General features: G+C 56.0%; 3 protein-coding genes across 3 annotated transcripts; 2 read left to right on the top strand and 1 right to left on the bottom strand.

The window, feature by feature from the left end:
• The first annotated feature begins 1,843 nt into the window (after positions 1-1,843).
• On the top strand, positions 1,844-6,378 carry CD93 (CD93 molecule). The gene is made up of 2 exons (XM_080616886.1): positions 1,844-3,650; positions 4,370-6,378. Exons 1-2 carry the CDS (start codon positions 1,975-1,977, stop codon positions 4,548-4,550), a joined length of 1,857 nt encoding a protein of 618 aa, XP_080473012.1. The 5' UTR covers positions 1,844-1,974; the 3' UTR covers positions 4,551-6,378.
• A 6,821-nt stretch (positions 6,379-13,199) lies between these two features.
• On the top strand, positions 13,200-14,864 carry THBD (thrombomodulin; the record flags this gene model as incomplete). The annotated part of the gene is made up of 1 exon (XM_080616089.1): positions 13,200-14,864. One exon carries the CDS (start codon positions 13,200-13,202, stop codon positions 14,862-14,864), a length of 1,665 nt encoding a protein of 554 aa, XP_080472215.1.
• A 2,457-nt stretch (positions 14,865-17,321) lies between these two features.
• Positions 17,322-18,563, bottom strand: SSTR4 (somatostatin receptor 4; the record flags this gene model as incomplete). The annotated part of the gene is made up of 1 exon (XM_080616078.1): positions 17,322-18,563. The coding sequence occupies one exon, from the start codon at positions 18,561-18,563 to the stop codon at positions 17,322-17,324; it is 1,242 nt and encodes a 413-aa protein (XP_080472204.1).
• Between the last annotated feature and the right edge of the window lie 7,733 nt (positions 18,564-26,296).

The raw sequence follows: 26,296 nt of genomic DNA on the forward strand, positions 1-26,296 counted from the left end.
CTTCTTGTTGAGCCCACAGCTCGTCTGGGGCTGGGAAGAGAAAACACTGGCAGTGTTTTTGTAAGAGCACAGCCACGTACTGCCCCAGCAGAAAGGAAATGCTTTTGTGTTGAGCTCTCCTGCTCTGGGCAAGTCCAAAGAAAATCCCCCCCTGTTCCTTTCAGGAGGAAAATCGGAATAAACCCAACTCAAAATGGCACGAAAAAGGTTTTTTTTCCCCTCCCAAAGCAGTTTTCCAGTGTGGCTGCTGGCACAAAACACTCCAGTTCTGGAGGGTTAGTATTGATCCCTGCATGTTGTTCTCGGCTCAGACAGGAGTGACAGCTCCCTGTCACCCAAATGCTGCTGCTCTCTCTGTTGGTGAGGCTGCTGACATCCACTAGCTTGGGGTGCAGGGGAGGCTGGTGAAGGGAATCCAGCTCCTGCCCCTCCTCCTTTGCATCCGAGCTCTTTACAACCTCCAGATGTGCCAAGACCCAAACCCCAGGAGCAGTCCCTGCTGCTGGCCAGAGGACACCGAATCACAGAATCGTTGAATGGTTTGGGATGGAAAGGACCTTAAGATCTTTCAGTTCCAACCCCCCTGCCATAGGCAGGGACAGCCCAGGAACTAAGGCATTTGTAGGGAGATCTGGGGAAGAACAACAGAAATCCATAGTCTTTGGTATCAGGATTTTGGGAAAGGTTTATATTCAGGCTGTAAAGGAGGGAAAGGAACAAGGGGCCTCCTTGTTTCAGTTGCTTGATTGGGGTGCTGTGGCTCACACCCAGCACACAAAACCCCCCAGTTAAATCACCAAATAGGCAGGTTACTGGAGTGAACATTGAATCGCTGGTGAGGAAGGATGCCTGCTAAGCAGCATCAGGTAAGACAGACTCACAGGTCAAGGGCTTCACGCCTGAATTAGCTGCTGCAGGAGGGAGGCTCCAGGAGAAGGAACTGGGGATGCAGGAGGGCGAGGGGATCATCAGGAAGGGAACTGGGATTTGCTTCTCTTAAACTCAGCTTTTTGCTCTCTTGCCACCCCCTGCCCTGCACTGCCCGGCTCTGATGTCTGTGCAGGTAAACAAAAGCATTCCAATTCCAATTCCCATTTCAATTCCAGTTCCAACCACGCTGCTAGAATGGGTTTGGATCCCAAAGCACTGGTGCAAGAAGCCGTTTCAAGCCCTTTCAGGGGCTTTAGCCACATGAATATTTGTTTAAACATCACAGAGTGTTGTATCAGTGCTGTTGCCCTTTCTCTGCAGGGCCACCAACATCCACCAGACACAGCTGATGCTCTGCACCACACTGGCTCGGGGTCAAGTGATCAGAGAGTTATTAGCATGGAGCATCACAGCACCAGCCCTCAGCCGGTGATGCTGGGGCAGTGCTAACCCCAGCACAGAGGGTTTGCTCCGGACAGCATCGGGAGCTTGGCTCTGTCCTGGCAGCCTGGACCTTCCCACGACCTAACTCCTATTTCAGGGCCTGTCCATCTATTTAAAGCGCATGAAGAAGGAGAAAAATGCACTGGAAAAGTAGCCAAACATTCAGTTTCTGTTGGAGGCCGATAGCAAGGGATCCCACGCCTCTTTGTTTGTTTGGGTTTGATATGGTTTTGTCTCCTTTTAGCAATACACGCTTGAAAACTATCAGGCCCTATTTGGGTTAGAAAAACCATCTGCTGCATGAGCGAGTAGCTCAAGCCCTCGAAACCCAAACCAAAAAGGAACACGGCTGGTTTTAACTTCGGGATAGCCTTGCCAGCCCCTTCGCCTGCAAAGCCTTAGGATGGGAGCGAGGAGGGAAAGAGGAAGACAGCGAGGCGACCGCCACCAACAAGCAGCGAGCCGCACCACGCTACAGGAAACCATAGCCTCCGGTGATAAATAGGAGACCCGGAAACACAGGATGCACGTAGGGCGAGCGCGGCAGGACGAGGGGATGTGAGCCGGCGGCTGTCGAGTCCCCCCCGTCCGTGCAGCGGGATGGATGCCCCCCGGCTGCTGGCGCTGCTCCTGCCGCTGGTGCTGCCGGTGCCCGGCGAGGAGGAGCCCGCGGTGCTGTGCGCCGGCACCGCCTGCTACACCCTGCACCGCACCAAGCTGGACTGGGGCAGCGCGCAGGAGCGCTGCCGGCTCAACGGCGGCAACCTGGCCCCGGTGCGCAGCGCCGGCGAGGCCGCGCGGCTGCGGGACCTGCTGGCGGCCGCCGGCTGGACCGGCCCGGCCTGGATCGGGCTCTCGCTGCTGCGGGGCCGCTGCGTGCAGCCGCAGGAGCCGCTGCGGGGCTTCGCATGGGCGGCCGGCGGCGAGCGCGGCAACTTCTCGTCGTGGCTGTCGGAGCCCGCCGTGACCTGCCTGAGCTCCCGCTGCGTGAGCCTGCGGCCCGCGGGCTGGGCCGACGGCCCCTGCCGGACCCCGCTGCCCGCCTTCCTCTGCAAGTTCAGCTTCCAGGGCATGTGCGGGCCGCTGCCGCTGGCCGCGCTGCACCGCGTCACCTACAGCACCCCCTTCGGCGTGCGCAGCGCCCGCCTGGCCGCGGCCCCCTTCGGCACCCTGGCCGAGGCGCAGTGCGACGGCAGCCACGGCGCGGCCTTCGCCGTCTGCAGGGGGACGGTGGAGGGGGGCGGCTTCGCCTGGCACCCCCCCGGCCCGCTCTGCCCCATCGCCTGCGCCCACAGCAACGGGGGCTGCCAGCAGCGCTGCCTGGAGGAGCCGGGGCAGCCCCAGCGCTGTGCGTGCCACCCCGGGCACGTCCTGGCGCCGGACATGGTGTCCTGTGTGCCCGAGGATGTCTGCAACCCCAACCCCTGCCAGGGGACCTGCCGCGGCCGTCCCGGCGGCTTCGAGTGCGGCTGCGACGAGGGGTACACCCTGGCGCCCGACGGGAGAAGCTGCTTGGATGTAGACGAGTGCCTGGCCGGGCCCTGCCAGCACGAGTGCTACAACACGGCCGGCAGCTTTGTCTGCCTCTGCCGGCCCGGCTACCAGCCAGAGGCGCCAGGTAGCCCCCTCTGCAGCGATGAGGATGAGTGTGCCCGGCCCGGCGTCTGCCCCCAGCTCTGCATCAACGTCCCCGGCTCCTTCCAGTGCGCCTGCCAGCCCGGCTACAAGCGCCAGCCCGGGAGCAGCGATGCCTGCGTGGATGTGGATGAGTGCCTGCAGGATCCCTGCCCCGGGCTCTGCCACAACCTGCCCGGCAGCTACGAGTGCCTCTGCCCCCCCGGCTTCCTCCTGCAGGAGGATGGACACGGCTGCCGCCCTGCACCCACCGCCGCAGAGGAGCCCGTGGGGGTCTCCAGCAGCACCCCGAGGACCACGGGCATCCCACGGACCACGGGCATCACCCGGACCTCGGGCACCCCATGGACCACGAGCATCCCCCACACCACGAGCATCCCTGTTGAGGCAACAACACCGTCCCCCACAGCAGCAGGGTCAGCTCCCGGCGCCGAGCACAGCGCCGATGGCCCCAGGCTGCTCCTCTACTACATCCTGGGCAGCCTGGTGGCCATCCTGCTGCTGCTGGCCTTCGCCCTGGTCCTGGTGGCTTGCAGGAGGAGGGAGGCCAGGAAGGACAAGCGGCCGGCTAAGAGTGCGGCTGACAACTACTGCTGGGTGCCCGAGCAGCCGGAGAGCCACGGGGCAGGCGGTGAGCGCAGGTAACAGTGCCCGGGGCAGCAAAGGGGGAGGAAAAGCCTCCATGGGACAGAGCTGGTTTGCAAATGGGAAAGAGAAGGAACAGGGACGGGGGGGAGGGGGGTTGGTGCTGTCCAACGTGGGGTTGCGTGTCCAAGAGCCTGTCCTGGGGCTCCTTGTGAACCAGGAGCTGATCTCCCCCCCTCAAAGGCAGTGCTGGTGGGAAGGCAGCTGCAATGTGTCCTGTAATGTGGTTTATAAACCAGCCACTGCTCCTCCGAGGGAAGGGATAACAGGGACAGTGCTGTGAGGTGGAGGGGAATGGGGTTGAATTCAGGCCTGCAGAACCTCACTGTGCTTAAACCCAGCAAATTAAAAGGACTGATTTCACTTTCTAAAGGAAGCCAATTCATTTTGGTTGTCATTTGGTCTCCCCTCCCTGTGTTTGAAATGCTGACATGAGAAAGCAGCAGCTTCCCTGCCCTGTCCTCACAGCCCCACAGGCCTTTGCCATCCCTAAAGCACTGCCAGTACCCCCCCTTGCCTGCCTGGCCATGGACAGCCCGCATTCATCCCATGGGTTTGCTTTGTTCTCCATGGAATGGGTCTGAAATCCTCCTGTGTTTCCCCAGGACAGGCACTGGTCGCTGCAGCCACAAGCACAGGGTGTTTGTCCTGCTTTGTTGTTGTTGTTAAAGATGTCCCATAAGAGGTGATGGATTAAACCTGTTTAAAACCACAGCAGCAGCCAGCTTCTCACAGGGAGCAGCACTGGTGGGTATCAGTCATCCATCCCTGCAGCTCCCAGTGGCATTGCACTGGGTTTGGAGCAGCGGGACAGCGGTGCTTCCCAAGGAACGGAGCCCCTTCGCCTGGATCCACCCCCTAAGCTCAGGAAGTGCACAGCACAGGGAAAGCTGTAGACAAGGAGAGGCCGTATGGTAAAGGTGGGGAAAGCGAGGTTTAGAAGCACCATGGACCTGTTTCCTATGCGTTCAGTGTAAAAACCCTTGGAAAATAGAGAAAACAACACTCTCCATCACATACAGCCGGATGCGAGGGGCTTTTCCTGTTGGATCATACTTTTGGGGTAGAAGCCCTTCCTGACAGCTTGGGGTCCAGGCTGAGCGTGTTTTCCATCCCTCTCCCTGTAAAGGGTACACTGGATGTTGTGTATGTGCTATTGTTGTATAGAAGGTGTTTAACCTTGCTTCAGAGCACAAGCGTTCTCAGGGTGAAGTTGTTCCACAGCCTTGCCTGGATACCTCCCTTCAGAGAGCTCTTTATACTCAGTGATTCCGGACAAGGAAGCTTCTTCGAGCTGCTCCAGCACGGACCCTTCCCCAAACCCCTGAAGGGCGCAGAGACCGTCCCTGCTTCCCATCGAGCTTCAGTGTGTACCCACACACCACAAGGCAAAAGGGTGCTAGGGAAGAACAGGGATGTCCTTTGAGGGGGACAGGAGTTTCCTGAAGTTTCTGCTGGGTTTATTGTCTCCTTGAGGCTTAATTGCTGCGGAGATGGGGGCTGAGCACAAAGGAGTTTGCTGCAGGCAGGGACCTGCATCCTGTTCTTCCACGGAAAAAAACCCTTTCCTGCTGGGTTTTTTCCGTCTTCTTCGCGTGTCCATTGTGAAATGAACCAAACAATAACAAAACAAGGCAGAGGAAAACGTGGCTGATAGAGAGGTTTTGATGCTCTGCCCTAACGTGCTTCCTTTGCTGCGCACAGTGGCTGGGAGAAGCAGTGGGCGCAGCAGCGGCATTCTTGGATGCCCCTCAGCAAATCCCTGCCTGTGTTCCGATAAGCTCGCAAAGCCTCTGGAATACCTGAATGAATGAGACCAGTGAATAATCCTGCTGAAACCAGTGGGACAACCTACACAGAATCATAGAATAGTTAGGGTTGGAAAGGACCTTGAGATCATCTAGTCTGTAAAATCATGCCTGTGCTGCCGGGCTGTGCCAGCTCCAGGTCCCTGTGGGGAAAGGCAGGCACAGCCATGTTTGCTTTATGGAATTTTCCAAACGTTTGGAATCTCAGCAGTGTTTCTGCCTTAGTTTTTAGTTAAGGTATCAATTAGTTGTTGTATTCCACTATGGAAAAGGGAAAAGGAAGCACAGGTGTGGGCCCTGAGCTAAACTGTGTTATTTATTCCAGGAATTCCTCAGTAAAGCCCATAATCCCAATTTCTGTTACAATTTATGTGTATTCCAGGGCGTGTACTTTACACAATGGAGGATGGGAGCGGGTCCAGACTAGGGAAGACTAATTTGTGCCTCAGTTTAGCCTGGGGTCTCCCTGGTGGAAGATTTCCTGATGTAGCATCCTTCATCCTGGTGCAATCACACCTGGATAATCTCATGTCTCCTTTTCTTCCTGCCACAAACCCAGCAGGAATGTCTTGATCCTTTCCTCATTGGAGTTATCCAGGGGCGTGGGGAATCCCATGGGCAGAGGGGTGGATGGGTTGGTACCTGTCTTACAGCCGGAGGAGACGGGATGTTCATCCCGTGGGACCGGCACAGCTACCTCTGCTCCTCATCCTTCCGTTGAAGCAAGGACAAAGCCAGAGCTACAGCTGTCCCACTGCCAGCACGGCAGGACAGGGCTGATCCGCTTTGTACGTGGCAAGTGCTTTGTGATGAAGCTGTATTTTTACAGTGCACGATGAAGTTGCCTTTGATAAGAGCAAGGTTTTCCAATGCATTGATAACTCTGTATGTTGCTTTCCTGATGAGACACCAATAAACCCTGCCCAGAACACAGTGTTCGCTGTGGTTTTTAATAGAGAGAAGATCAGTCCCTGTTGGTTTGGTACACGTGGGCCTTGTGTTTTCTACAGCGGTGGTGCTACCAGACCCCTATCAGTGCTCATCCGTGTAGTGAGGTTAGTGGGGTCTCAGCCTTTCATAGAAGCTGCTGTCCTGAGTGAAAGGCCAGTCACGTCATGTCCCCCAGGGCCACGGGGTGGGGGCTCTGGGGTGATCTCAGTTGGATCCTAAGCCCATGAGCAAGGTCCCAAACCCACAAGTGAGCTCCTAAATCCCCAAGCAAGGTTCTAAGCTCATGTTCAAGGTCCTAAGCCCACAGGCAAAGTACTGAATCTGCAAACAAGTTCCTAAGCCCATGAGCAAGGTCCCAAATCACCAAGCAAGGTTCTAAGCCCACAAGAAAGGTTTTAAACCCATGAGTGAGGTCCTAAATACATGAGCGAGGTTCTAATTCCACAAGCAAGGTCCTAAACCCACAAGCAAGGTCTTAAACCCATGAGTGAGGTCCTAAGAACTCAAGCAAGGTCTCAAGCCCACAGTCAAGGTCCTAAGCCCACAGTCAAGGTTCTAAACCCAGAAGCAACCCCAGATGTTGGTGTAGCTCTGTATGAGGGCAGGGATCTGCATTTCTGGCTCTGGTCAGCAACTGGCCGCAGACATCACTGCGTGCATCCAAAGCTGTCTCCATGATGTGCACCAGCAGGGAAAGGCCATCCTGAAAGTGAAAAGGTCACAAAGACAAGGGGAAACCTCAATGACTCATAAACCCCCACGTGTATCACCCGCTTCTGTGACAGCATCCATGGGGTGCCCCGTCCGTCATTGCCACTGGCCTTCAGTCGGGTTGAAAACCAGGAAAACCCTACGGGACACCACATCTCATGTGGGTGTTTGGTGCCTCCATGCATCGAAGTACAAAGAGCATTCCCAACGTTGTCCTGCCTGCCCCGGGAAGCTCCCGTTGGGATGAGGTGGGGGGGTCTCTGCCAAGGGTGGGATGATGGAAGCATGAGGTAGTCATTGACCCCCCATTTATCATTTTTCCCTATTTCTGGGAAAGCTGCTGCAAGGAAACAGCTTCCACCAGAGGAATGTAGAGGAAAGGCACTGCCTAAGGCTGAAATACAACCTACCAAACACCATGCACAAAGAGGCAGCCCCTGCAATCCCACATGCTTCAAATATCTGCTCATTTCCTCTTTTCCTTGTTTTTATCCTTTTAAGTATTTCTTGGCTTTTGGTTCTCCCGAAGCCCTTTCGAGGCTGATCCATGGAGCTCGTGTCTCACCAAGCAGATCTGAGCAGGGCCAGTGACAATGTGACCGAGGGCAAGAGCCAGCTTGTGGCAAAGATCCGTCAGCTTTCCTATGGGAAAACCCAGCCTCCGGTGCCACAGGCAAGTGTATGTCTTGGGGATGGTGCAAGCTCAAAGGCAGCTCAGGGGGAAGGATTAGAGTCCAAGGCTCCTAAATGGGCAAGTCTTGAGCATCTTCCCTGCTGGGGTGCTGGCCCCATCTGGCCTCTCCATCCCCTGTAAATGGAGCTGAACATGAGTTCACTGATCAATGAACATCAATGATTAAATCACCCATTAATTCAGCTACACTGGGTTGGGGTGGGGGTACAGGGATAGGAGAGGGTGCGAAGGCAGGCTGCCACGTGAAGGTGATGGTAGAAGTCGTACATGTGCCAGATATTGCCAACACCCAGCTTTGGGAGGCTTTAATCCCTGTGGGAAACGGCACTGGCTGCTTTCCCTGGTTGTAATCCAAGAGTTAACATGGAAACATGAGCCAAGGGCAAAGGCAAAGGTACCAGACATGCTGCCAGGACCTAGCTCAGCCCCACCGTTACTCCCAGCTCCTGTGTTATGCACCCAGACTGAAATCTGGCTGTACCAGTGCGAGGTGCGAGGGCATCCATGGGGAAAATGGGTTTTCCCAGTTTTAACAAGGACAAGGACTCACCCAGCACCTGCTGTGACCTTCCCAAAGCCACCAAACAAAACTCCCTCTGAAAGCCACCCTCAGTTGTGCTCCTAATGAATGTGCAGCAAATGAAGCATCCTCAGCGCTGTGACTGAGGTCCCTGCTGCCCCTTGCAGGGCCCAGCCTCACCTGAGTGCCCCGTTGTGCCTTATTCTTGGACATATTGTCCAGCACTCCCTAACCTTGAGATATTTGTCTCCTTGTGTCTGATCCAGAGGAGGAAAATTCACTTTTCCACAGGGGATTCCACCCTGGATCTGCAGAAACATGGCTCATACGTGCTGGTGGACACCACAAGACCCCAAGCACATCACCCAGATCAGCGAAGAGAAGGGACCCCTGTGCAGTTTTCATGACCCCAAGTGGGATCACACAGAGAACATATATGGATGGGAAAGCACATAAAGCCTGTTTAATGGTCTCCTATTCATTTTGTTTTAATCTTAATGTAATGATTTAAGATTATATTGTTATATGCTATTTAATTTAATTCAATACTATTCCATTTCATTCTCTTCCCTTCATTTTATTCAATTTAATTGTATTCCATGAATTATGATTGAAGATTATATTCTTCCCTTCCTTGTTCATTCTAGACTATTTAATTCTATTCCGTTACAGTCTATTCCATTCTATTCCATGGTATTAGTTATACTATATTGTATTATATTGTAGTATTAGATTTTATTATATGGTATTACATTACATTATATTGCCTAGTACTATACTGCATGACATTAAATCGTGTCCTATCCCCAGCATTCAGACATCAGGAAACTCATTTCCAAACCCCAGCAGAACGAGCCGAGCCAGCCTATGACACATTCCCCATAACCGGGGTTCACAGCAGCTATTCCACATCCCGCTATCGGCACCCGTCTGCCCGGGGCACAGGGACCCTGTGAGTCAGGCGCAGTCCCAGCGGTGGGCGGTGATGTCCTCAGCCATCAGCTTTCCAAAGGGAAAAGCCGCCGGGCAGCGGGAAGAGCATCGCGGCGGGTGTGAGTCACCGGGGCGGGAGGCTCCGGGGCAGGGATCAGCGAGTGGAGAGGAGTTAAACCACGAGGAACCGCGCTCCTTTGTCCCTTCCCGGGGCCAGACCGACGCGGGAGCCCCTTGTCGGCAGTGAGGACGGCAGCGCCATGAGCTCGGAGCGCGCCGTGATGGGCGGGCTGCATTCTTGCCTGGAAGCTCAGGAGCAGTTCTCGTCAGGCAGCCTTGACGAGCGCATTTTTGTCCGGTTTTATAATAATAAAAACAACAGAAATCTATTGTGGGTGTTTGCTTTTTTCTTTTCCACCCGTTACATCCTGGCTTCTGCTGCTGTTTGCTTTGACCTTCCCCCTCGTACTTTTGCTGGTTTGACTCTGAACCAGATGATGAAGAAGGAGGAGAACAAAAAAGAAGAAGGGAAAGGAAAAGAAAAAGAAGAAAAAGGAAAAGAAAAATTAAAATAAGAAGGAAATTTAAAGAAAAATGAAAAAAGAAAAGGAGAACAAATTAAAAAATAAAATAAAATACTATAAAGTGAAGTAAAATAAAATAAAGTAAAATAAAGAAAAAAGAAACATAAAGAGAAAAATAAAAATAAAAAAGAAAAAGAAGATGAAGAACAAAAAGGAAAAGAAAAAGAAAAAAGAAAAAGAAAAAAGGAAAAGAGAAAGAAAAAGACAAAGACAAGAAAGAAAGAGCAAAAGAACAGAAGATGAAGAAGGGGGAAAGGAAAAGGAAATTAAAAGGAAAATCAAAAGGGAAAAAGGCCACCAGAAGTGAAATCCATGCAACAAAAACTGGGGACACAACAGGTTTCACTGGAGCCAAGCGAGATCGGCATTGCCGGGCCCTCCAGGAAACTCCTGGGAATTCCCTATTTACACCTTTTCTGGCCAGGAAGAGCAACCGAGCTCTTTTGGGGGTTGTTTGGTGCAGGCAGTGGCTGGTTCTGGCCAGGGGGACCTGTCCCTGCACCGACTTGTCCCTCCTTGTCACGGTCAGACCCGCAGGACACAGTCAGCCAGGGACGACGCTGGTTTTGGGTTGAGATCGGGGGTGAAAGGGTAGATTGGAGGCTCCACAGCCCGAGGCCTGAGCTCGCAATCGCTCCTCCTGCAGTCCGAGTGGAAAACAGCATTCCCTTGACATTCCCCTTCCTGGAGAGACCTGGAGGAAGGAGCGAAAGAGGCCAAAGAAAGGAGAGGCGTCTGATAGAGCGCATGAGCTCTGCTGCTGCTGCTTCCATCGGGATAGCTTTGGAGCTACCAAGCAGCACAGCTGGTTTGGTGATTTCTTATTAGCATTATTATTACTATTGCTATTCTATTGCTACTATTATTCCTATTCCTATTCCTATTACAGGGCTTGGAGCAACCTGCTGTAGTGGAAGATGTTCGTGCCCATGGCTGGGGGCTGGAACTGGATGAGCTTTAAGGTCCTTTCCAACCCAAACCAGGCTGTGATTCTTTATGATTACTATTTCTATGGCTATTATTAGAATCATAGAATCATAGAATAGTCAGGGTTGGAAAGGACCTTAAGATCATCCAGTTCCAACCCCCCTGCCATGGGCAGGGACACCCCACACTAAACCATGGCACCCAAAGCCTCATCCAACCTGGCCTTGAACACTGCCAGGGATGGAGCATTCACAACCTCCCTGGGCAACCCATTCCAGTGCCTCACCACCCATTACCCCTTGTCCTATCACTACAGTCCCTGATGAAGAGTCCCTCCTCAGCATCCTTGTAGGCCCCCTTCACATACTGGAAGCTGCTCTAAGGTCTCCACGCAGCTTCTCTTCTCCAGGCTCAACAGCCCCAACTTTCTCAGCCTGTCTCCATACAGGAGGTGCTCCAGCCCCTGATCATCCTCGTGGCCTCCTCTGGACTTGTTCCAACAGTTCCATGTCCTTTTTATGTTGAGGACACCAGAACTGCACACAATGCTCCAAGTGAGGTCTCATGAGAGCAGAGCAGAGGGGCAGGATCACCTCCTTCGACCTGCTGGTCAAGCTCCTTTTGATTATTGCAATTATTACTGCTATTATTACTATTATTAGGGGTTATTAGTACTCTTTTCCCCTTCTTTCCTTTTCCTCAAAGATTTCATGAGCTACCATGAACTGCCCAGGGCTGGAAGAGGACAAGCCAAACCCTAAGAGTTTCATAAAGGAACCTCCTTGCAGTGAGTGAAATAAGAAATGGGAATCTGTGGCTCCCAAGGGCTAATTGCAGTGCCTGTGTTGGTAAAACACCACTCTCAGAGCTGGCAAAATAACCAGGTCAAATGTCTTTTCCTGTCAGCTTTGGATGTTTCTGTTTCATCTGGAGTTTGCTTGTGGCTATGTTCTAACTGCAGAGCTGAAGCTGAACTCATGGGAAAGGGTCCGGCTTGTTGAGCAAGAAGAGGAGCCAAACCCCAGGGGTCAGGCCCCCATGATCAACCCATAGCCCTGATCCTGGCTGCCTCGGAGGGGATTAGAGTGACTGATGTGGAATTGGGACACTGGAGCTCGCACAGAGGGGATGAGCCGCAATGGCTGGAAGGGGACAGCAGCCACTGTGCTGGCACTGGTGGATGTCCCAGTGAGGTGGCTTGTGGGGCTGCCATTGCTGCTGCTCCATCACTGCGTCCTGGCAGCTTCATTGACTCATATCATAGAACCCCAGACTGGTTTGTGCTGGAAGGGACCTTAAAGCTCACGCAGTTCCAACCCCCTGCCACGGGCAGGGACATCTACTAGAGTAGGTCGCTCCAAGCCCCATTCCAGCTGCAGAGCTTCAGATTGGTGCTCACTGCAGTAAAGCCGACGCTGTACGTGTAAGCTAAAATGCTGAGCTGTAAATTGGGACTGCTCTGTTGAGAGCAAGATAGGCTGGTGCGGCCTTGGGGCATGAATAAAACAAGGGCAGTCTGTGAAGGTACAGGAATGAGCAAGACAGACAGGGCTGGGGCTGGTTCTTCAAGATGAGGAACAAATCAGAACTAACCTAAAACACACACACAACCGTTAAGTAATTCCCAAGAGTCCTTTCACATGCACAAGCACAAGGACATCAAGCAGTGGAAGACTATGGAGGACAATCAGAGACCCCTGGAGACCACCACTCGGCATGAAAAGTGCACATGTAATTAAAATGCAAATATTACAATGAGTTCCAGGAAATCTAACTAAAGCATTTCCCGGGAAAGGTTGTACACGCGTAAGTTTGTCTGATACATGGACGCCTGTAGACTCCAGGCACGCTCCCCTTTGTGAAATGACTGGTGTGTGCGCACAGCGCTGCAACAGGGAACGCTGCTTTCTAAAGCTCCACATCCAGTCTGAGAGTTGCTTCGACCGACTTTTGCGGTAACACGCCGAGACCAGCTCCCTCCTAACCAGGGCGAGGGACCCCGCGGGGTGCCCCGCAGCAGGTGCCCTCCCTCCAGCGCTTGTTTCGCCTTTGCTCAAGGCAATGAACAGCGTTTCCCTGCCCCGCTCTGCCGCTCAGCCCGCATGGACGGGGCGGGGGGGATCCCGGCAGCTCCCTCCCTTCGGGCGGGACCTCGGCGGGAGGAGCCGGCACAAGGAGCAGGGTGGGGAGGACCCCCACCCCCCCCCCCACCCCCCCCGCTGGAGAGGGCCGGGATTTACGGGGCCGCCCCCCCCGCAATCTCTCCGCTCCACGACGGCGGCGGCGGCGGCCCGTCCCCGGAGGCGCTTCCTTCCTGCGGCGGGCGGCGGGGAGGGCCGGGGCTGCTATAAATCGGGGCGGGCGGGCGGCGGCATGCCAGAGATTTGCCGTGCCGGCCGGCCCCTCCGCCGCCCGCCATGCGGCGGCTCCCGCTGCCGCTGCCGCTGCTGCTGGCCGGGCTGGGGCTGGGGCTCGGGGGGGAACCGGAGCCCGGAGGCCCCTCGGGAGCGCAGTGCCTGGAGCACGATTGCTTCGGGGTGTTCTGGTCGGCGCTGCCGTTCGCGGAGGCCGGCGCGGAGTGCCAGCGGGGCGGCGGGCACCTCATGACCGTCCGGTCCACCGTGGCGGAGGACGCGATCGCTTTGCTGCTGCAGAACCGAAGCGGGAATCTGTGGCTGGGGCTGCGCCTCGGGCTGCCCTGCACCGAACCGACCCAGCGCCTCCGCGGCTTCCAGTGGGTGACCGGCGACCGCAGCACCGATTACTCCAACTGGGCGCCGTCGGGGCGGCAGTGCGGGGAGTTCTGCGTGACCGTGTCGAGGGAGCTGCGCTGGGAGGAGCGGCCCTGCGAGGCTCCCGCCGACGGCTTCCTCTGCGAGTACAACTACTGGGGGAGCTGCCCGCGGCTGCCGCCCGCCGACGGGCTCCCCGTCGTGTACACCACCCCGTTCGGGGCCAGCGGCGGGGACTTCCTGGCTCTGCCGCCCGGCAGCGCGGCCGTCATCGCGGCCTTGGGGCTAGAGCTGCACTGCGAGGAGGACGGGGAGAGCGGGAGGCTGCGCTGGGGCCGCCCGGAGCCGGGGCCCTGGTCTTGCCGCTTGGACAACGGGGGCTGCGACGAGGCGTGCGAGGAGGACAGCGGGCAGGCGCGGTGCTCCTGCCCCGAAGGCAAAGTGCTGAGCAGCAACGAGCGCGGGTGCCGCTCGCCCTGCGCCGGAGCCCCGTGCCAGCACCACTGCGTGGTGGCCGGCTCCACCTTCGTCTGCATGTGCGAGGCCGGGTACTTCTTGGCCGCCGACGGCAGCAGCTGCGAGGACGACGACGACTGCGCCGTGGTGCCCAGCGTGTGCGAGCAGGTCTGTGTCAACACCGAGGGCGGCTTCGAGTGCCACTGCCACCGCGGGTACACGATGGTGAATGGGCACTGCCAGGCGCTGCCCGTGTCCCGCTGCTACAAAGCACCCTGTGAGCAGCAGTGCGAGGAGGTGCCTGACGGGTACCGCTGCGGCTGCTTCCCCGGCTACGCCGTTGACCCTCAGGTGCCCACCCACTGCGTGCTGCACTGCAACCGCAGCCAGTGCCCGGCCAAGTGCGACCCTTACACCCTGTCCTGCGAGTGCCCCGAAGGCTTCGTGCTGGACATCACCGACAACAGGCAGGTCTGCGTGGACATCAACGAGTGCGACATGAACTTCTGCCAGCACAACTGCACCAACTACCCCGGCGGCTTTGAGTGCCACTGCCCCGCCGGGTACCGGCTCGTGGACCAGACTGACTGCGTTGAAATCCTGGGGGAGGATGGGGAAGGAGCCTACTCTGGGGATTTCGGGCCCGGACCCCAGGTGCCCGTCCCCAGCCGGACCCCACCGAAGGCAGAGCACCTTCACCCCGGTGCCCTGGTGGGTATCACTGTGGGTGTCCTCTCCGCAGCGCTGGCTCTGCTGGCCCTGGCCTACCATCTGGCGAGGAGGTGCTGCAGGGCCCCTGCCACCATGGATTACAAGTGCAATTGTCCCCATGAAAAGGAGATGGGACTTCAGCCGGTCACCTCGGGGTGCGCAGCAGCCAGCCAGAAGCTGTAGGGAGACCGGGCAGGACAGGCAGAGGGAGGTGGACGGAACTGGGTAACATTTACTCTCCCCATCCCCTGCAGTCTTTGAATGATAAAAAGAGTTTGGGAAAAGCTGTGATTTTCCCCCACTCCCAGAAGCACTCCCTGCTTTCCAGCAGGCTCTTGCAATATTCACCCCAGAGAGCAGGGAAGGTGGAAGGGCCGGAGCACTGCTCGGTTCCTCTCCCTTTGCAGGCAGTGTGGGTGTTCAGCTTTCCTTTCCCTTTTCCAGGAACCAGGGGGGTTCAAGGGGAACCCTCGTGTGTTACAGGAGGGACGTCTCCTTCTGGAAGTGACTTTAGATCTGTATCTATCACGGGATGAGAGCCGCGCTGGCTGAGTTGCTGCTACCCGGGGAAGGTCACTTGGCCCCAAATCCCGCTCCCTTCACTGGGAAGCTGGGATGGAATGGATGGCATTCCCAGAGTGGCAAAGAGATGGGATGCCCTTGCCTTGCGTTAGTGGGTTTAAACTGACGGGTGATGGCAGAAGGAGCAAAGACCTTGTGCTCAGCACTTTGCACACTCCCAGCTTTTGCCTCTGGCCCCCCCCTTTTGCCTCTTGCCTTTGGCAGATGAGCACTTCCCACCTTAAATCACTACCAACAGCAGGGGCCCTGCTGCTGTCACAGTGTGAGGGTTAAACCACTTGATTTCTCTTCCCTTTTACCATTTTGGGGCTGTTTTGGTGTGTGCAGAGGTTAAATGTGGACACTGAGACTGCCAGGGTCATGTTTTCCATGGCAGGAATGGTCTCGTTTCCCCAGCCCATTTCTGCCATGATTTTCTGCCCTTAAAATGCTGTGGTTTCCTTTACAAACCCACTGCACCGACCCCTCCTCCCCACAGGGTTTTGTCCTTTGGGCTTGCCCAGGGCTGAGTCTAATCCATGTTGAAGCCTATGGCAAAACTTTCCAGAGGGGCCGCGATCCACCCCGCTGCGTGCTTCCCATCCGGGGATCATCTGGAAAAGCCTTTTGGGTGTTTTTCCATCCCCATCATTCCATGGGGAGTCCCGGCGCAAAGCCTGAGTGGTGCTGGGAGCCGAAGCGGCTGCGGGGTGAGTGGTGGGAGCGAGTGCTGACAGCTTTATGCCCATGAGATATCGCCCTGCAGCAGGGGTTGGCTTTCCCACAGGAAGCTTTGGAAGGCCGGGGTCAGCGCTTGGGAGGGCTGGATGCTGCAGAGGGGCTGAAGGGCTCGGGGGGGGGGTCCTGTGTCCCCTTATGTGCTAAACAACAAGCAGCATTCCCCCCCCGTTCCCATATGATAGAGCTCCTCTGCAGCCTCCAAGGGAAATAAAAGGCACTCACTGTATAAATCAGAGCTTTCCTAATGTAAATGGTCCAAGCCCCTGTTTTATACACCCGGCACGTTTGTAAATACTTATTTATTTATTGGAAATATACCCTCTGCAATGCACAATCCCATGTGTAGACAAATAAAGCTGGTTTACAGAAAGCTGCTGCTGAGATGTTCTTTCTCCCCTTCCCTAAAATGACTCTTTATTCCCCCCCATCACTAAGCACTGGTCTGTCTTAACCTGTCACGAGCCTGGTTGGAGTTGGGAAAAAAAGGAGCTGTGGGCTCTTAGCTGCAGACAAGCCCTGCCAGTTATTCCATTGGCGTGATTCAAACAGCAGGAATGAGCCATAAATAATGGGGAACAGGAATAACATTAATAGGAGAAAGTCAGAAGCAAACAAGCTGGAAATGGGGAATTGAATGGTGCCCTAGGGATGATGTTTCTCTGGGGGAGTGTTTCAGGTACCACTGGAGGTGATGCTGAGAGGGTGGGATTCGCTTCTCCTGGCTTTTTCATGGGGAAAATCCACCCATTTGTGCTAAAATCCCTTTGCCTGGGAATTTGGGGGGGGGGGGGGGCAGATTGTTGGTGGGACCTAAATTCTTCCCTTTCCCCGTTAGCTGAAGGGAGGTTTGGTGCTCCCTGGTTCCTGCCAAGGCTGGTTTGCTCAGAACCCCCTTTTTCTGTATAGAAGGAACCCAATGGGGTCACATCCATCCTGTGCTCCCAACAGTGATGGAGAAGCCCAGCCTGGTCCTACCCCCTCACTTGGCTATAGCCAAGGGGCTGGTGGGCTTCCCTCCGTCCTTCAGAGTGTGTTTTGGGAAGGAGCAGCGAGTCGGTGGTGCATTGTTCTGTGTTATTATGGAGTGGCACCTGCTCTGTGGCTGGCCACTGCTCACAACTGCCTTTTGAGATCCCCACCACCCGCCATCCCCATGGAGCCTCCTCCGTGCCGAAGGTAGCCACAACACTCACGCGGCTGATGTGATGAACTGCACCCCAGGCCAGTCTTATGGCTTTTATTTGGTTGAACCGCACAGCACGAGGGTCCACGGCAGTTTATCACCTCTCCATCCTTGTTTCCCATGCCCCGTGGGCACTCACAAGGCCTGGGGCCACCCTAGAAGGTGGTGGTCTTGGTGAGGAGCGGCGCGGGCTTGCAGCAGGGCTCGGGGAGCCCGCGGTCCTGCTGGCAGGACAGGGCTGGGCACACGCAGCCCTTGCCCTTGTCGTCCCCCCGGGGCGCAGCGCAGTAGTCGAGGGGCTCTTCCTCCTCCTCCTCCTCCTCGGTTGCCCCCTCGCCAGCGTGGCAGCAGCAGAGGCTGGCGTCGAGGCAGCGCCGCAAGACGCCGTGGAAGGAATGCCGGAAGTTCTCGGATAGGAAGCCGTAGAGGATGGGGTTGGCGCAGCTGTTGGAGTAGCTGAGGATGAGGGAGGCGTTGTTGACGGTGGCATCCAAGCGGCCGGGCAGCAGGAGGTTGACGAGCTGCACCACGTAGAAGGGCATCCAGCACACCACGAACATGGCCACCACCATCAGCACCAGGCGCGTCAGCTTGCCCTCGGAGCGCCGGCGCTGCTGCCAGCCCACCCGCTGCGCCACCGCGCGCATCTTGCCCACGATCAGCAGGTAGCACAGCCCCATGGCCAGCACCGGCAGCAGGAACCCCAGCAGGGTGGTGTAGACCACGAAAGCGGCCGACCAAGCCGGGCTCGGCCAGAGGAGGTTGCAGGCCACCGCTTGGCCATCGCGGGTGGTTGCGGTGCCGGCGAAGATGGGGATGGGCGAAGCCACCAGCAAGGAGAGGAGCCACACGCCGCCGTTGACCATCTTGGCCACCCGAGGACGGCGGTAGGTGGCCGCCCGCAGCGGGTGCACCACCGCGATGTAGCGGTCCAGGCTGAGGACGGTCAAGCAGAAGACGCTGGTGAACATGTTGAGCCCATCGACGCCCAGCACGGTGCGGCACAGGGCCCGGCCGAAGGGCCAGTGGTGCAGGGCGGCCGACGTGGCCACGAAGGGGATGCTGAGCATGAAGAGTTCGTCGGCGATGGCCAAGTTGAGCAGGTAGATGTTGGTGGCCGTCTTCATCTTGGCGTAGCGCAGGATGACGAAGATCACCAGGGAGTTGCCCAGCAGCCCCAGCAGGCACACCAGGGCGTAGATGCACTGGATCACCACCATGCCCGCGATCTCGCCCGCCTTGCTGCCCCACTCCGCCTGCCCCTGCTGCCAGCCGCTCTCCCCCATGGCCATGCTGGTGTTGGGGGGCATCTCAGAGGAGGCCCAGCTGGATACGGTCCACAGGGACACGCTGGCCGCCTGGGACACTGCTGGGAGCTGCTCGGTGTCCGCACTCATGATGGGAGTTGGTCCATGGATGGGACACTGCCAGGGGTGGGGGGGTCAGCCTGCAGGCCGGGCATGGGCAGAGAGAGATGGGGGTGAGAGCTGTGGCACACTGGATGCGGAGCACGCTCCCCCGCCTTCCCTCTTGGATCATAGAATCTTGGAATGGTTGGTGCTGGAAGGGACCTTAAAGCTCCTCCAGCTCCAACCCCTGCCACGGGCAGGGACCCCTTCCACTGGAGCAGCTTGCTCCAAGCCCCTGTGTCCAACCTGGCCTTGAACACTGCCAGGGATGGGGCAGCCCCCACCAGCGCTGCCATCACCAACTCTCACAGCCACATGCATTGGGCAGCTCCAGCTGTACCCCCCCCATCTCCTTCCATCCCTACCCAGGCACCTGCAGGTCACTCCTCAGGGCAGCAGCATCCTTCTCCAGGCCAGAGCATCCCAGCTTTTGGAGGTCTTGCTGGGCATGGGGGGTGCCTTCACCATGCGTGGGGGCCTGCCAGTGACGACCCTGGCCTGGGAATCAGTGCCACCATCCCAGTGAATCCCTGCACATCTCAATGGTGTCATTAACCCCTGCGGGGGGAGCAAAGGGAAGGAGAAACCGAGCGGGGGATACGTTACCTCTCAGTCCTCCAGGGACCGAAGGAGCCTCCTGCTTTGCTCCGGGGGGGCAGGCGCTGTGATGTGCTCCAGTGGGATGCAGGGGCTGTTGGCAATGCAAAGCCCTGCTTGACCTGAATCAGATGACCAGAAGGATCCGGACCTTTTAAAGTGAAGGACAGACCGTGCGTGCCGGATGGGAATAAAGCTCGTCCCCATCACCCATTCCAGGGAAATCAGCTTGTCCATCGAGAATGCGCCAGCAGAAAGCAGCCAGGATTCGGGTTCAGGCTCTCCCGGGGGGAACAAAGCAGCGGACGTCCCCTTGCTCTGCCTCTCCGAGGTGTACGAGGTCCCGCTGCCCCCCCCCGAGGGGACACGCCATCCCCCGGGGCCCCGGCGCTGCGGGCGCTGCGGCGGGCGGGATGCTGCAGCCCGGACGCGGCGGTGATGGGCGGGAGGGAGGGATGGAGGGAAGGATGCAGGGAGGGAGGGGGGGACGGGATGGGGCCTTCGCATCCCCCCGCACCCCGGGTCCCTCCGGGGTGTCCCCGCCCGGGCAAGGCAGGAGATGGAGGCAGGTTGCCCTGGAAACCGCCCCCCCTTCATCCGTGCTCACTCCCGCATCCCTCCCCCTGCCCCGACATTCCCCGCCGCAGGGAGGGGGTGCAGGCAGGGACCCTCCTTTCCGCAGGAGGGGAGCATCCCGCAGCACCCGGCATCCTAACCCGGGGGAACAGAGGGTGAAGGGGGTGAGGACCAGCCCAAAAACCTGTTATGTGCTGAAAACCTGCCCCCAGATCACAGAATCCCAGAGTGGTTTGGGTTGGAAAGGACCTTAAAATCATCCAGTTCCAACCCCCTGCTACAGGCAGGGACAAGTCTACACCAAATTCCTTGGTGCAATGAGTAAAAATGGGGCAGAGATTCCATCTTTCTATTTTTATCTATTATTTTTTAAGCATCTGTTGTGTTTATTGGGTATTTTGTGTGGTTCTTTGGTAGTTTGGCTGGTTTTTTCCTATGAGAGGGATCAAGGACATCTTTATGCCAACAAACCACCGCCAGCAGCTCAGCAACAGCCCGGTCTGGGGCAGGCAGCACCACATGCCATCACCTATGGGGCTGGGGACATATTGATGGCGCAGCCCCATCCTCATCCTCCCACTTTGAGCCATCAAATGACTGTCTTTTCCTCAGTTTCCCACATCTCACGCTCCCAAGTCACGCTCCTGTGGGTCATGGAGATTTTGGGAAGTCAGGATGGAGCTGGGAGCAGGCTGGATGGGCTCATCTGTGTGTGGATGGGGTTCTGCAGGGCTGGGAAAGGAGCTAAACATGTATATTATATTACTGAGAACAGGCATGGGAAAGCAGGTGCATTTTTCCTCTTGGTGCTTAAATATACAACCATAGTCAATTGAGCAGCTGGTGAAGATGTTTTGGCTATGACATCCCAGCTTAAATAGCATGGATGTGGAGAAGCACAGAGGGAGCTGGTACCCGGAGCTGCAGGGACCACGGGGCTGGGCACAGAGACCCCATCTCCACACGCTGCTCCCCCTCCATCTCCATGAGGTGTTTTATTAGGGAGAAAATGACACAGAATTCCCTGTGTCAGCGGGTGCTGGGATGGACACGGAGGCCACCAGGCTCCAGGCGTTCCTGTTGCAGCCGGCGACCGGAAAATGGGGCATAAAACAATGAAACTGCCTGGAGATTACATCGACCCGAGGAACAGGAAATGGTTAAATGCTCCTTTACTGTAAGGGAGGAAACTCCTTCGCGAGGAGCAGGACTTCTGCCCACATTGTGCTGCTGGTTATGAGTGCTTTGGGTGGGGAGAGCGGGCATGAAGAACTTTGGCTGCACCACGATGTTTCATGGTGGCTGGTGCCACAAGAACCTCCTTATGGGTGGCTGTGGGTGCAATGACATGGGGCAATCTGTTAGTGCCCTGGGAATCATAGGATCCCAGCCTGGTTTGGGTTGGAAGGGCCCCTAAAGCTCCTCCAGCTCCAACCCCTGCCACGGGCAGGGACCCCTTCCACTGGAGCAGCTTGCTCCAAGCCCCTGTGTCCAACCTGGCCTTGAAGCACTCCTCCAGCAGCTTGGGAGCAGCTCTCCTGCTTGAGATGATTTCCCAACGGATCCTGCCCCGTATGCTTGGGAAAGATGAGTTTCTCTAAACCAAAGAGCCCCCCCCTTACCAGCAATAACAGCTTTAAACCCTCTCCTGGTGCTGCGCTCCATGCTGAGCTCACCAGCCTTTCCCTCCCTCCTTCCTTCCATCCAAACCTCACGGAGCAGAGATTTGAGATGAGAGCTTCTCCACCAAGTTATTTTGGTTGAGTCGCCCAAGCAGCCAACCCAACCTGCTTTCCCTCAAGTGCAGCTCTCCAGATGGTCCATGTTAAAATAAACCCCAAGTCATTCCCTCCCTGAGACAGCATCAAGTGCTGCTTAAATAGAATCACAGAATCATGGAATGGTTTGGGTGGAAGGGACCTGGAAGCTCCTCCAGTCCCAACCCCTGCCATGGGCAGGGACCCCTTCCACTGGAGCAGCTTGCTCCAAGCCCCTGTGTCCAACCTGGCCTTGAACACTGCCAGGGATGGAGCAGCCACAGCTTCTCTGGGTAAGATCTCATCTCAAGCTGAATAGTTCGTTTGCTGCCTGCAACATTAAAATCCACCTTGAAACACAGCCAAAAGTGTTAAAATAGGCCATCAAAAATGTCTTGTTCTCTGATCAGAATGAAACGCTGATGAAATGCGGTGCTGGGCAGAGCAGGCGGTGGGGGTTATTTTTTCCCCTTTCAGGCTATTTTTATGTTTAAATCTTTCCCTTAAAAAAGAAATGTGGTTTAGAAATGGAACTGCTGAAATATTCCAACTTGAAAATGTCTGAAAAACAGGCTTTAAAACGGCTCCAAGCTCTTATCCCAGGATGGAAATGGAGTTTCCAGCCCCTGCCAGGCTCCGGGGCACAGCTGGTAAAGCTCACACCAGGGACTCTGTTTTGGAGGAGCTGTATATGGATGCATCCAGTGGGAACATATACATGGGCTGTAACACAGGACTGTGTCGAATTAGCCCCTTTTCCATACCTCAGTGGTGGTGGCGCGATGAGGAACGTTCCGTTCCCTGCAGTTAATGTGGCTCATGTTAACCCATTGCCACCAACTTACATCTGGTTTCTCAGCTGATTAGAAGCCAGGGCACACTGAGGGCTTTGTGGGGCTGAATCCAGCCTGGGGAGTGCATCAGGGCTTGGGGGTCACTTCGCCATCACCATTGAATCATAGAATCAACTGGGTTGGAAAAGACCTTTATGATCATCTAGTCCAACCGTTACCCCAAGGCCACCACTAACCCACGTCACAGTGGTGCCACCACCTTGTCAGCATCCAGGAGCTGCTTTCCCAGCTAAAACCAGGCTAATCCCTGCAGTGAGACCTGGATTAATACAAACACGAGGCAGCCAAATGTGCATTTTCTCCACTCTCAGCCTCTCAAGCTTGAATATTAAATGTGAGCATCTTTGCTTTGCAGCATTTATATACGTTTCCTTCTAGCTGGGTTCTGTTATGCACGAGCCAAAAAGACTTTGTATTCTGATGGAACGCTGTACAGTTAGGGAGGAGGAGAAGGAAATCATCAAATCCCAAACTGTTTTGGATTGGAAGGGACCTTAAAGGTCACAGAATCCCAGCCTGGTTAGGGTGGGAAGGGACCTTAAAGCTCATCCAGTTCCAAACCCCTGCCACAGACAGGGAAATCAGGCTGAAACACTTGACCCCGCTGCTCCAACTTTAATCTTAGTGGTACAACATTAATGGTTCCATCAGTTCGTTCATGAAGAGCCCTCTCAAAGAGCTGCTCAATGGAAGACCCAGTGTCATCCCCAAGGGTGGTAGCTGCCTCTGAGCAATAACAGCACCATGGCTGGTGGCAGAGAAGAAGCAAAAGGAAGAGAAAATCAGTCTAAAACGCGTCAGAAATTTCCATGAAATGTAAATTAGAACAAAAAAAAAATCAGTTGATTTTCCAGTTTTAATGAAAAACAAATCACAAAAGGGGATAATGTGGTTCCCACTGGGGCAGAACAGTCAAGCACAGAAGGAAAAGAGGTGTAAAATGCTTTCAATCATGTTATAGAGTGGTTGGGTGTTGGTGCCTCCACTTTTGTGGGGGAGCAGCCATCACACTGAGCATCCCGCCCTTCCCCATGGCAAATATGTGTCTTCTTCAGTTATTAATTCCCAAAAGAGTGGATGGAAAATGAGTTGAAACCAATGAAATTCAAAAATAGGTTCTGGGCTTCTGATGGAGACAAAGGCTCCTCCTGAAAACCTCTGTCCCTTACAGAGGGGATGTGAGGCGCTTCGTGGCCGTGTTGTGAGAGCCAGTGGCATCAGAGAACCCCAAGTTTATTCCCTGAAAAGCCAAGTTTTTCAGTCCATGCAGCTGGAGCATCCCTCTCTGCCCTTTGAAGCAAGGGGAGAGGATTCATCCCCACCAGGCACAGTGGGAAACGAGACATTTTAAGTGGAATTATTGTGACATCTTCCCTGGAAACCTCTCTCATTCAATCACCTACAGGAAAAGTAAAGGGCTCATCCTAGAGAGGGTTTCCCCAGAACCCAACCAGACGCCACTGCTGCCCATAGCTGGGGATACCCTGATGATACCTGGTTCTGTCTGCCCTGCAGCATGGAGAGCCTCTGGGTACTGGAGAGCAAGGAGGGGAGGATGCGCCCAGCAGCAGAATCATAGAATCATAGAATCACAGAATAGTTGGGTTGGAAAGGACCTTAAGATCATCCAGTTCCAACCCCCCTGCCATGGGCAGGGACACCTCACACTAAACCATGGCACCCAAGGCTCTGTCCAACCTGGCCTTGAACACTGCCAGGGATTGAGCATTCACAGCTTCCCTGGGCAACCCATTCCAGTGCCTCACCACCCGCACAGTAAAGAATTTCTTCCTTAGATCCAATCTAAGAATGGATTGTGATATAATAGATTCATAGAATCATGGAATGGTTTGGGTTGAAGGGACCTTAAAGCTCCTCCAGCTCCAACCCCTGCCACAGGCAGGGACCCCTTCCACTGGAGCAGCTTGCTCCAAGCCCCTGTGTCCAACCTGGCCTTGAACACTGCCAGGGATGGGGCAGCCACAGCTTCTCTGGGCACCCTGTGCCAGCGCCTCAGCACCCTCACAGGGAAGAGCTTCTGCCTAAGAGCTCAGCTCAGTCTCCCCTGTTCTGGCAGGTTCAAGCCATTCCCCTTGGCCTGTCCCTACAGGCCCTTGTCCCAAGCCCCTCTCCAGGTTTCCTGCAGCCCCTTTAGGCACTGGAGCTGCTCTCAGGTCCCCCCTTCAGGAGCCTTCTCTTGTCCAGGCTGCCCCAGCCCAGCTCTCTCAGCCTGGCTCCAGAGCAGAGCTGCTCCAGCCCTCGCAGCATCTCCATGGCCTCCTCTGCCCTCGCTCCAGCAGCTCCACGTCCCTCTTGTGCTGCTGCCCCAGAGCTGGATCAGGGCTGCAGGGGGGGTCTCCCCAGAGCACAGCAGAGGGGCAGGATCCCCTCCCTGAGCTGCTGCTCACGCTCTGGGGATGCAGCCCAGCACACGGGGGGGTTCTGGGCTCAAGCGCTCGCTGAAGCTGGGTCATGGGGAGCTTCTCCTCACCCAACACCCCAAGTCCTTCTCCTCAGGGCTGCTCCATCCGGTCTCTGTCCAGGCTGGGTTTGTGCTGGGGATTGCACTGACCCAGGGGTAGGACCTTGCGTTGGCCTCATTGAACTTCGTGATGTTCGCACCCACGGGTCCAAACTCGGTTCGTGGGTTTGCTCTCCCCAAAACCTACGCAATTTCCCAGGTACAGTGAATAAAAGTGATTCTTGACACCACACTTTGGTACCCCATGGGACTTGTCTCCTCCCTTTCACACCTCAGGGATGCTGGGATGATTTCCATCGCATCCCAAGACTCTGCCGCGCTCGTGTCCGCTGAGCAGGGGAAGGTCAGAGCTGGGGAGGGCAGGAGGGTGCTGCAGCAGTGATTTGGACGTGTTTATACACAGAGCTCTGATGGACGGTGCGCGGGTGAGCTACGGCTGCCCCGCTCCCGGGAGGATGTCACCCCCACCCTTCCCTTCGGGCGCGGGGCTGCGCTGCCAGATGGGATGCTCCTCCCGTGTCCCGCTGCCAGCACCGGGATCCTTCCCGCCCGGCCCCTTCCCATCCCATCCCAGGGATCCCGCAGCCTGCGCAGCATCCCGGGACCTTCAATAAGGCTTTTGTGGATGGAGCCTGGCCCCGGGAGAGCTTTGCTCTCTTTCCTCTGGGTTAAGGCAGGAAATCAGGCTGGGATGGAGGTCGGAGATTTATCCTGAGCACACAGGGGTGAAAGGGGAGCTTTGCCTCATCCATGCTCCCTGTTGAGGGCAGCACATGAGGAACGCACCCACTCTCCTACCCCAGCATCCACACTGGGGACACTGTCAAGGTGTCATCTGAATCACAGCTGGGGATGTGGCGATGGAGAAGCCCAGATCTTGTCTCGGTGCTGCTGATGATTCAAATAAGTGCTTGAGTGAGGCAGCAAAGGGGAATCTGGCACTTTCCTATGACCAATGCTATCCACAAGGAGCTAAAGGTGGAGGAAAAGTCCCCTTTAAACCAAGCCTTTTGCACTGAAAAAGCATTCGAGGTGGGGCCTCAGAAAGAAAGGCCACTGAAAGAGCCTTTTCCCATTGATGCCTGAGTTTGGAGTGGGGAGGAAGCTGGTGTCAGGATCTGACGGTCCCATCACAGAGCGGGGACAGGGAGCCTGGATGGCAGAGGATGTTATTCCACGGAGGGGAGGGGGAACCTCCACTGGCTTTTTAGGAAAAAAAAAAGGGAAAAGAAACCCTGATTTTCCTGATATTGTTTTGCCCCTCCAAAGGAAATTCCAGCACTGGGAACCTTCAGGGAAACAATGAGCGCAGGGCTGGGGGTGAAGGGGGGGTGCCCCAGCTTGGCGTGGTCCTCTCGCAGCCAGGGCAGGTCCCAGTCCCACCACAGCCCTTTCGGACACAGGCAGGGCCCCACTTTATTGCTGGCAGCGAAGGGGTGCTGCAGAGAGCCCCCT

The sequence above is a fragment of the Psittacula echo genome (assembly GCF_963264785.1).
Source record: "Psittacula echo genome assembly, chromosome: 4".
Lineage (NCBI taxonomy): Eukaryota > Metazoa > Chordata > Aves > Psittaciformes > Psittacidae > Psittacula > Psittacula echo.